At 41.2% G+C, this 11943-nt stretch overlaps 1 protein-coding gene across 2 annotated transcripts in view; it reads right to left on the minus strand.

Annotated features, from left to right (window-relative positions):
• Positions 1–11936, minus strand: part of MYO10 (myosin X) — a 175284-nt gene extending 163348 nt beyond the window's left edge. The window contains exon 1 of one of the 2 annotated variants that reach the window (XM_085308869.1): positions 11883–11936. In XM_085308869.1, coding sequence (XP_085164995.1) covers positions 11883–11903 — 21 coding nt within the window. In that variant the 5' untranslated portion in view covers positions 11904–11936. Of the gene's footprint in view, positions 1–3336; positions 3395–11882 lie in introns of those variants that run through there. The other variant, XM_085308870.1, reaches the window with a different exon arrangement.
• Positions 11937–11943: the final 7 nt, after the last annotated feature.

Below are 11943 nucleotides of genomic sequence, written 5' to 3' on the forward strand. Positions count from 1 at the left end.
GACTGTAGAATCATGTCAGAAGTATTACAAAACACTAATTGCCAATGTGGACAGGTTATTAAACATGATTATATAGTCAAAAGAGTTGGCAAAGCACTGCAGAAACACTTTTGAATGACCACCAATAGCAGAGCTGGCCTCTTTGACAGGGCAAGCAGTCCTGTTAAATATCTGCTCAGTCTAACAGGAGCTACTTTTAAATATTTCCCTCAGGAATGCCTCAGGCTATTCCCTCAGTGACTGACTGCCATGCTCACTTGCTGCAATTGTCCCAAATATCCTGGTGCTAAGCCCTTCTTGCCCTTTCATTTTAGCTACTGATTAATGCACATCTGCACTTTTCTATTCCTATGTAAGCTGACTCTCATCTACAAGTGTAGTGTGAGGTATATCCCTGTGCTCCTGGACAACTGCAGCTTGTGCTGCTACCTTCCAGAAAAATGACAAAAGTCCTGGAAAAAAACAACCAAGTTTTTGTGGCCTCTGACTACMTAAAGCAATTGACACTTTTCAAATAAAAAATCTGCAAGCAATATAAATGATTGTTCCAGTCAGCAAAACAGGAGCTCAAGATCTCCAAATTCATTATTACCACCTGTATTTATCAAAGTCCAGAAGCACATGGGAAAGAGTAGATGATGAACTACTATCTGAGGAAAAAGGATCCCATATTTGAGCGTTTCTCTTTGGCACATTAAGAACCCCAGTAAGAACTGCTCAGAAACTAGTTATCACTAAAGGGGCACTGGAAGCTTGCAAGAACCCCACTGATCTGAATATCATCAAAAGCTTAACATAAGAATTGCATTCCACTACAGTATGTATTATGTTTATTCATCAGTTCCTGTACAAGAACCCAGGGAGTGGACCTCAGTAGTTCCAGGGCTGTAGTCATTTAGGTACTGAATCACCAAAGCAAAAAAAAGAGAGGGAAAAAAAAGAAAGAAAACATGGAAATTAGCAGTAGAGACTCAAAACTCTAACACAAACCAAAGAATCACCATTTTGCAGCAAATGCTAAGCAGCTTTACATCATAGTTCCATCTGCTATCCATTTTAACTTTTCAGATTTGGTGTGTAAAATATTAGCAACATAATTACAAAGGAAAAAAAATGCTGCCATGCAAAATATGCCTTATAGCACAGATTTGCTGCGTTGAATAGTTTGTTTATTCCTGAAAATGGATTATTAAGTATCACATGGCAGAATAAGATTCTCAGAGTTTAAACAACAAAGAGCTCACTTCATCAGATATTCTTTGTGGTATATACTTTGAAAAGAAACAGGAAATGCCATCCTTCAAAGCCCTGCTATAAAAGTCACACTGATTTTCTTCTATGAACATACAAGGCTAAATCATTGCACACAGCAAACAAACCTATTCATTGTGCTTATCAACAGAAAGCTGTAATAAGGAGATAAACTGAAATTACAAAACCATAGCCTATATTTAAAAAGGGGAAGAGACCCAAAAAGACAAGCAACAAAACAAGAAGTCTGACCTACACAATCTTCGTCTACTTCTTGTCCTGACATGAACTTCACAGTCTTGCCAACTTGTCTTCCTTGTGAACCAAATAAAAATATACCCTAACCAAGACAGATGGTTCTTTTTTGACCCACTAAAATGGTCAAAAAGAAATGATCACCCTACATAGTCCACTGTTCTCATTAACTAGAATGATGCATAAAACAAAGGGATTTGATTTTTCCTTAGAATAAACAACTTAAGAAAAACTATCCCATTCTTGTGGGATAGTAAAATCAATGTGTTTTACTTCACCTGATAAAATATTGCAATGACAAGAAGAACAACAGCAACCAGGGTTTGGGTGTCTAGTTTCAATGACAACTTTCAAAAATACTCAGCTTTGTAATTCTAGCTGAAGTCCTCCACCAACTGAGCCTCATACACTACAGACACTAAAATCAATTCTGACTTGCAGACTGATAGCAGTCTTGGACAAACATGTGCCATTCCGACAGCATGTATAACCATGTCAATTAATTAAAAAAAATCATAGCACATTTAACAACTATCCCAGTATATAGGCAGAAATGCCATGAGAAAAACTCCTTTGGTAAACTGGCTGAGGGTGGGAATGTAGCTACGGCCCCAGGGAAACAACGAACAACCCAACATTTTCCTCTGCTAAGGTATGTGGCATCTCCTGTAAGGGCATCCTCCAAAGCAAAACAAAGAAACTCTTGTATTAACACATTCTCATATCACGGGGCTATAATAAAGGATTATGAAAAGGATCCAAGAATATTTAGGAAGAGACAACACTAACACATCAAAGTGCACTTAGCCTTTTATTTCCTGAGTCTTCAACTCAGGAGTTAACCAGTCACATGCCAGGATCACACAGGTGAAGACACAGCTTAGTTGCTGAAGTCTGCTGCTGAACGTACCTCTCTTCCTTCCCCTCTCCTTTAGTTGGAATGAAACAAAAGCAAAACCCAAATACTTTCACAGAAAGATTTAACCCACCTAGGAAACTTCTTCAGTATTCACCTTTGCTTAACATTTACTCTGACAAAAGAGGAAAAAAAATAGCAAAGATTACCACAAGATGAAGGTGACACATCTTTCAAAGAAAAGAAAGTCTAATACCATAAACCAGGCAAATGATCCACTAAAGTAATTTAAGTATATGCTGTATATTCAAAAACATATTAACATACAAATATRGGAACTCTATTCAACTCTGAACTCTGATAGTCTACTGAATGGTACAGAAGACTGATAAAGATTAACTTCCAGGATATTTTCCCTCATTTGTCAGCATGTCATTAATTCTAAAAAGGAAAAGAAGGTGCTAAACCAACTCCCACATTTAGGCTTTGATCCAACGCGCTGAAATATATCTACTGGAGGCAAGGCCACATGCAAAATCCAGCTTAAAAGGGCTAGAGTATCATCTCGTTTGTTTTTTTTTCCTCCCAATCGCTAAGTATGGTTGCTTCTTTGTTGCAAAAAATAACTACGAAGGTAACTGTTCTTTGGGAAAAATGGCAAGTTCTTATGAAGAAACTAATTGGTAACCCACTCTACAGAAGAGCTTACACAAAATAAAAAATGCTAACTTTGATCKGTATAACCAAATGTGTACCGGCATCTGCCATGTCTCAAACCTGAACCAAAATCAATTCTGTTACTAGTAAAGTCATTCAACACAGTATCAAGTTTCTYCAACATCACTTATGATTGAAATCTCAGTGTAAGAAACCCTTAATTTTCTGCCAAATAAGAAGGCTCTTACAGGCTAGACTGAAAAATTGTCACTTAGCAGCAAAGGAAAATGACATCTAATCAGAGAATAAGTACTTACAGGAATCAGTAAAACAAACATCCTCAGAGGAGTGACATCTTTACAGCAGCCCTGCCCAGTCAGTCATTAGCTTGCAGTGGGAAAATGTCGAAGCAATCATGWTTTCTGTGAAATGATGCCCTACAGAATAGCCACAAAACATGCATTTTATTCAGTTCTACACTACCTAACCAGCTCAATACATCAAAAAACAAGTACTGACTGTATTTGAACCTACCTGAAATTATAACCTTTACTACTGACTTTGCAGGAATGAGCCTAGGATTGGGTAGTACATTCTCCCTCAATATACTAATCCTTTTTACTGGTACATTTAGAAATACTGGTAAACTCAGTGTTGCTCTTCACTCATCTCTTCTACTCTTTCCCAATAATCCTTTTCCTTTATACCTTCCCAACACAACATTCAAATTTGCTCTGCAACAAAACAGTAATTTCTTCTTCATCATGGATACCGTTTACTTCACAAGACACACCTAGAAGATAGTTAATATCAGATCTCATTCTGTATTCAAACTATAAAAAATTACATCTTTGAAAGAATGGGGCACTTCAGATACTTAATAGACTTCTAGCCAAAATGATAATCCAATTAACCTGTCTTAATCAGTATGCTGTCCAAAACAAATTTTTATTAGAGTAAACATTACCCATGGACAACACTCAAATTTATATTTGAGACATACACAGGACATCTTAGAAAATCATAAGTAAATAAGAAAATACATGCAATTCAGGTAAAATTTGAATAATAATAATCAACAGTTTGACCAGAACTGCTGCCTCAATATCTAGCCATCCTTCTTTCTGTCTCTCTATTGGTTTAAATTGTCAAGTCATGATAATAGGAAGAAGATCAAGAGAAATGAGAGTACATAAGCCATGGCCCTCTCATACAAGCCAGAAGTTATAATCAGTTTAGCAAGTTTTGAGGTAACATCCCAAAACATGTAGAGTAGCCACAATTAGTGACTTAAGGGTGGTAATTCTTTCCACTTCCAGCAACAGTCTTAATTCATAGCAACTTTTTACCTCCTGAACTTTTACCAAGGCTCCACCCAAACTAAGTTTCTAGCTCAGACCACAATTGGAGACTGTGATTCACTACAAGAAATATAAGCCCTGTAGCTGAAAAGGTCTGAGATCAAACTGCCCAGGGGAAACATCTTGCAGACCTTTAGAGAAGCGCCAGGGAGAACCAGCATGTCCGCACCATGTGTGTGTGAAGGATGGAGCTGCTGCCTGCCAGAGCACACCTGCTGCAGGGGATGGCTGCCGCTTCCTCCTAACTCATAACCTACACTGGTGCTCTATCCCCACCCAACATARGTAAACAAAAATGTATATTGCTACATTTTTTTAAAGTTGTAGCAGTATTTACTTCCCATGTTAAAACAAAAGCCAGGTGCACTATTCACTTAYTAAGGCCTGTATTTTTTCTATGTAAAAGCAGAAACTGTATCTATGTATCAAGGACCTACCAGTTTTCCTTGAAGTATCTTCTAAAGCCAAAAAAAAAAAAGTAAGAGATTCATGAGAAACTAATGTGGTCTTACTTAAGCTGAAAGATTCATCTAAAATCACCACCATGAAAGCACAATGTGGTACAACTGAACCAACTGAGAGTATAATTACTGCTGAGGGGCCCCAAACTTTCCCTTCCATCATTTGCAGCAAATACACTGAAAGGCTTTARGATTTCTCAGGTTACTCATGGGACCAGGTTATCTGATAAGGGTATTAAACCACACTGAGTGAATTCTATCAGCAATGTAGTATGAGCTCTATTTCTTCAAACATGCATTAAAGCATGGGCTTTCCCAGGGAAAAAAAACAAAAAAAAAACAAAAATAAAAACAAAAATATTTTTTGTTACTTCAAGCTGATAAAATAATCATAAATCGCTTCACTGGTCAATAAACTGTCCAAATGACTGAAGAAACAAATTTCTCTTCCTTTCTGCTCTCTTCTCTCTCCCTCCTCTCCTTTTTTTTTTTTTTTTTTTTTTTTTTTTTTTAAGCAGTCTTCTGTGCAGATTTCTTAGCACCTTCTACCCCCACAGAACGGCAAAAAAACCAAGTGCAGGCCACTTGTTTTAAAAAATAAGTGGGGCTGGCTATACTTTCCAATGCAAATCCTTCTACTGAGCAGCCAACTATGCAACTGCTTCAAAAAAATAATAATAAAGAGGTTTGCAATGTCACCTCGATATCCATTCACAGGGGGCAGAACAACCCAACTGCCCTGCACTAGCGATCCTCAAGTGTTCACCCAGGGAACCTGGCAGAGATGAGGTTTGCTTGAACATCTTACTTTTATGGTGAGAAGATAAAGTTCTTGCAGCCCAGCAACATACCAGGTCTCTGTCCTGGCTTTGGTCTCATCTCTCCTCCCATGGTCACCTGCAGACTGCAGGACACTAAGAAGCATATAGCACATGGTATAGAAAGACTCTTACGCCCATGAGCCACTCTTACATACCCTCTAACTGCCTGCTTCTACACAGCAAAGCAGATGAACTGAAATCAAATTAACTCTCAAGGTTTCTTTGGCCATACAGATCTGCCCTCCCTCCCCCAAAAAGCACCTCTGGTCTCCTCTCACTGTATGAAATACATATAGGCAAGAAAATCTGATTAACAAAATAGCTTGTACACAAAATGCTGACAGGAACATACAATTAGGGAAACCACAGGAGAAAAAATGTAACTATTTCAGTAGAGCATCACAAGGAGTTATGGAAAAAAAGACTCAGAAGAAACTATAATTTTTGTATTGGTGAGGTCCTCATAGCTCTCCTAGAGCTGGAGTCTGGTGGAACATACCTAAAAAACCACAAGCAGATTCTGCACAATGTACAGCTTCTATTGCTAATTTCTATAGTTATGTGTTTTATAGCTTTAAGAGAATTCTTGTACCATTTTATAATATTCATGGTGCCAGCAGGGCTGCTAGGCTCCAACCCAGTTATGACTATGCTTCAGTTGTACAAATGCATCTTATGAAAGGCACATGTGAAATATATGTAGTAGGCAGTGGAGATTACGTGCTACCAGTGAACTGAACACATGATTTCCTGTCTTACAGAAAAAAAAAAAAAAAATCTCCTCTTTCTGACTCAGTAAGATAGTTTAGAGTCCTCCAAAACATTTTTACTCAAAATATGTTTTCTAATTAACATAAAAATAACTGTTGACAAAGCAACAAACAGTTTTAAAAAGATCTAAATAAGAAGTATGCACACCTCTCAAACTTCTGAAAATGCAGCCAATGTCAATAGCTGAAAGAGGCACAATTCCTCACTGGCATAGCTTTGCATTTAGAGGTTCTCAAGAAACACAATGTTTAAGCCATGGTTTTGTCCCAGCAGTCTAAAATGCAGCTTTGCTGGAGTATCTAACCCAATGTTACAAGTTGTGACATCACATCAGTACTTACATACCTGTAAAACATCTGCATGGAGGCAAGTGAGGTTATTCTAAACTCATAAGTAAGTTACCTGCACAGCATAGCCAGAACTCATTCATAGAATCATAGAATGGTAAGGTTGGAAGGGATCTCTGGAAATCATCTAGCCCAACCCTCAGCGTAGCCCATACAGGGACTGAACCCACTACCTTGGCATTAGCAGCACCATGCTCTAACCAACTGAGCTAAATCTGCCCCCAATATCAATTCTGAAGTTTATTAGCATCATCAAATTTTCACTTTAGGACCAAACACTTCTCAGTGCCAAGGTCACGTAGGTGCAAAGAATGGCAATGCTCTCAAAGGTTTTCTTGAATGATGCTGCACTGAAACACAGTAATCTTTCAAATGCTGTAGCATGAGAGTACCAAGAAAAAGCTTGCTGCAAACTGCCTATCCAGGCTTGACAGGTACCAGCTCTGACAGTTCCCTACAGTTAAGTTCAAAACCTCCAAAACAGTTTTTGCCCCAGCATCCTTCCCACAAAAGGAGGTTCAGACACTTGCTCCTGCAGGACACACACAYGGAGACATGTGCCAAAAAACCTGCTCTTCAGACACTTAAGCAAATACACTCAACTGCGGAAGGCAACCACAAAGAAACCCTTCTGAATTAAAGTACTGCTAGACACAGAAGCAGGTGGACACATAGTATCTGTCTTGCCTCAAAGGAGTCCCCAGTAAATCTCTATGCAACATGAGAGAAACATCAGTTGGACCTCCATATGATGCTTTTGCAGCAGTCACACTCCATATTATCTGCCCACCTAGGCCAGAAAGCAGGAGAAAATAGTTCTCCTTTCTCCTTTCCTAGTTGTGGAAACTAAAGGGAAAAAAGTCCTGTGATTTTTAGTCTCAGTAATACCAATAACTAAATGAAATCTTGCCACCGCCACTCAGTACCCGAGTGCTGGGGAGCTCAGCAGAAGCTGAGCAGTGTTTGGAAGGTAGCTTTGGGCCTTCTCTGCATAGCAGGTTTGTCTTTCAGGGACACGCTGGGGCACTTGGCACCGAACAGCACAGCCAGCCGAACCGCCGCTGAGGTGAACGGGGTTTACCTCCCTCTCCGATGTGCTAACCTCTGACAGGTGTATGCTGCAGCACTTCTGGCTCACTCTGTTCACAACAGCAGGCCTGACGAGAGCACTTCATAAGGCCTCTGACTGTATCTACTAGGGACACACGGTGTTTCTGATGAGGCAGAGCCCCACCAGCAGGTACCACAGCCCACAGCAGACTGTCCACCCAGCGCTCATTTCCTGCAGAGCCACTGCTCCCCCAGCAGCCTCACCTGTACCCAGAAACCGCAACACTCCCCATATGGCAAGGTCCCCTACATACAGAGCAAAGTGATTCCTTACATAAGGACAAGAGGATGAACCTGACTTCTCCATCCATTGCCTCTGCTACCCTGGTGAACACCACTTGAGAACTTCAGAAGCTGAAATTGCAGTTTGGGCTTCCCTCTTGCCTTTTTCGTGCAAAAATTCCTCATGTTCCCTTCTCATCGCAGGAGGGTATTCCTCCTTAGCTCACAGCACACATCCCCTTTTAAGATGTAAATTCTCACTGAAAAAAGAAGTCTATCCTCAGCTTCCATAGGGGAATGCTTCCTTATGAGAACCCTAGTTGTTGGTAAAACATTTGAGAACTTTTTTTTTAACTATTTTTTATTTTTTGAGGAACACATCCAAATAGCTCCATTAAACAAATCCACATTTTTAATATTTTAATCWTCATTATGGATCTCTGGGATTTCTAAAAGGTTTTACATATGAAAAAAGACATTTCATAATATGTAAATAGTAAATATACTATAAAGGTTAAGATTCTAACATCTGTTTTCTTTCAAACCACAGAAGTTAGCACTGATTAACCAACAGCTTGAAATAGTTTCAAAGAGTCAACCTTATGGTACAAAAATTTAGAAAACAATTCTCCTCTGTAGTGAAAATATAGCTTTAAAATTACTTTAACCTATTTAAGTATTAAGAGTATTTTGGAGGGTAAATTCCAGGGCAACTCTTCTAGCCTACATTTTTATTTGGGGCTTTTTTTTTTAATTGGCTGAATTAGGAAACTGGGATGGGGATGGAAGTCAAGGCTCCTCCAAAGACAGATAAAACCATTTGTTGCATGTAACAAGAAATAAAAGAAATGAAAAAGAAATGAAAGTCATGTGAGTAGTGAGTAGAAAATAATGGCAAGCCAGAAACTGAACAGCAAGATTCAGAAGCAAAAAGCTGTGAAGTTGTGGAAGACCGTAGCATCAGCTGATTGGCACGAGCTCAGAATTATCCTAGATCTTATTTAAGGCAGCAAGTACTAACAAGAATGCTTTCTCTGTAAAACACACACCACATATGCTCTAACAAGTATCTTACTCAACTGCGTAATTTTGCTCTAATGAATAAACTAATATACTTAGAGCGGGTTACAATTAGCAACTACCTATTATATAGCTATATAAAAATATGAGAGAAAAAAGATGTGCAGTTTTTTTTTTTCCTAAAATGCTTTTTAGTTGTACAATACTGTTCTACAATAGCTGAGAGATTCCTGTAGCACGCTCAAAGGGGAGTCTTGGTAGCATGCGGGARCTTCCCCTACACAGTGCCATGTTAATCCCCTTAAGCAAGTATACACCCTACTCTCTTATCAGATTTTCTCCCAAAACACATCAGTGGACTTAGGTCACCATCAAASGAGAGCAGATTAGACTTATTACCTGCTCCTTTCATCCAGTTCCCCTCTTTCTTTCACTGAGGCGCACTAGAACTTATTTTAATGAGAACAATAATTCTCTCAGTTAAGTCAGTAAATATTTTCATAAAGAGCAGCTGCAGGATGTCTGCCTCACACAAATTAAATTAGCCAGCTAGTGGCTCAATCCGGTGCCTAGAACAGAAGTTGTTCTGTGGTAGCTGGGTCAGGCCCTGTGCGTTTCCACTATCGTGCGTTATGCTCTCTACATGTGATTTACATACGCTCCAGTGTTAGCACAGAAAAATGTTTACACTTATGGGTGGGACTTTGGATGCAGATTAAAGTCAAGGTGCTATATTTACTGATCTTTTAAAGTAATAGCAACATGTTGAAAGGGAGTAAGAGTTCTTAAGAAAGATCAAAGTTTGCATGCAGCAACCATAAATTAACATAAATATATGTTGAAATACTAACACAGACTGGCAAAATTTACTTGCTCTTTGCCTGGAGCATGTAATTCTGTCTCACAGAGGAGTCAAAACCATTAACTCTCCTCTTCATCATTACGTAGGGCATGGAAGTACATTTTGTGTCAGTGCTGATGACTCTTCAGGTTAATTTTGCGAGTCTAGGCTAATACTACCATGTTGCTCATGGCTTGCAAGCCTTTGAAAGATGAGGGCTACATCCTCTCCAGGAAAAAATAAAATAACATTATTGCTTCACCCACATTTCTTGAAAAAGTTAATCCTGCAGTTCTCCCTTCTTACTGCTCTCGTCAGAACTACTGTTGTGTGACAAATGAAAAGCTAACAAGCAGTAAGGTATACAACCTCCTTTTGTTTGACTAATTCCTATTCCGGTAGACAGGGCAGCTGGTTTTCTTGTGGGAGCATCAACAGCACAGCACAGAGACCACTAGGGAAGGTACTGCATAAGGGCAAAGGACAGTTTTGTAGCTGAATCACAGTCCTAGAAAAACGATGCCTGGCCTATATTGAAGCCTTTGGAGTGCAACTGCTTCAGCGAGGGGGGCGATTGCTTTAGTTATACAGTCCTTCACCTGAAGCCACAGCACAGATGCAGGCTTTGCCAGTAATCTTCTCCCCAACAAAGGGGCACACAGAGAAATAGAYGCATCAGTACTGAACACCTTCTATTTTTAAGGCTGTATCCACACTACAAGAGCTTGATAATATTGTTGGTAATACATTGTTGTATAAATTGGCACTTCAGTAACATTGTTGTATAAACTTCAGCTAATTTGGACAGGCCAGAAGAGAACCCAGGTTTCTATTTTTAGTGCTTACCCGGAGTAAGTAACAAAGTGTCTTTGATTGGATTTTCTCACCCGACATAATCAAGTTGTCACGATCCACAAGATAATTGGAGAGCTCAGACTATTTTCAAGACTGAAGCTTCACCACTTTGCATTTGGTATCACAAGATTTTGTCTATAGTTAGTAATAGGAGCTTTATAAAAACCCCTTACCAAAAAGGCTGCATAACAACAGCACTGCTCCTGAAATACCCCTCATCTGATGCCTCAGGTGCCCATGAAAGGAGGGAAAAAAAAGAATATACTTCCCATTTTATGTAGGAGGAGGGTGATTTCCCCGGTATCAAATAGCAAATGGGAACCAAAGCTAGATCTGCCATTTCTAACGCCTTGTGCTGCCTTAAACAAAACAGCTCGAACAGCGGGCAAGGCACAAGGTACCCGCAGGAGCCGCCGCCGTGCCCTCCAGCTGCGCCCGCTGGCTCCCTCCGCGCCGCCGGCAGCGCGGCTGCCAGCTCGGGAGCCAAAGCACCGGGCCGTCTGCGGGCGGTGCTGAGCGCGGCAGCTGCCCGGCGCTTCGGGGCCGTCGAGCCACGGAAACCTCCCGTTACAGGCGCTGTAACGACCTTAGATTAACTTTGAACACCCTCCTAACCAAACCCGACTGCAGCCCGCAACTTCGCGTGCGACTCCTGCAGTTTCGCCCTCAAATTGCCGGCCGGCGCCCGCGCAGCGTTAGGCACCCGACGGCGCGGGGATGAGCGGAGGGACGGCGGCAGGACCCCCTCGGTGGCCAGTCGCGGCCCCCCGCGCCCCGGGCCGCGCCGCCRGCTCGGAGGGGGCGCACCTGGCCCGGCCGCCGCCTTCCCCCTCCCCCGCACACGGGGCACTTTTCCTCGCTGCGCCTCAAAGGGGGCTCGGAAAAGTAYTATTTCTGCAGATGCCGAAGTGTTGGCCTGAAAAACAAAGCGCTCACGGAGAGCTTTTCGGCAGCTGCCCGCCCTCCTTGCTCGCGTCCCACAAAGCAAGCCCGACGCGCAGGCGAGGAAGAGGAGGAGGGAGGAAGAGCCCGCCGCCTCCCGCTGCGAGCTCACCTCCGCCAAGAAGTTGTCCATGGTGGCCGCGGCTCGGCCCGCCGGGCGGCCGGCCCGCGGG

This window comes from Rhea americana, unplaced genomic scaffold, assembly GCF_003343005.1.
Source record: "Rhea americana isolate MKP2758 unplaced genomic scaffold, rheAme1 scaffold_285, whole genome shotgun sequence".
In the NCBI taxonomy this organism is placed as follows: domain Eukaryota; kingdom Metazoa; phylum Chordata; class Aves; order Rheiformes; family Rheidae; genus Rhea; species Rhea americana.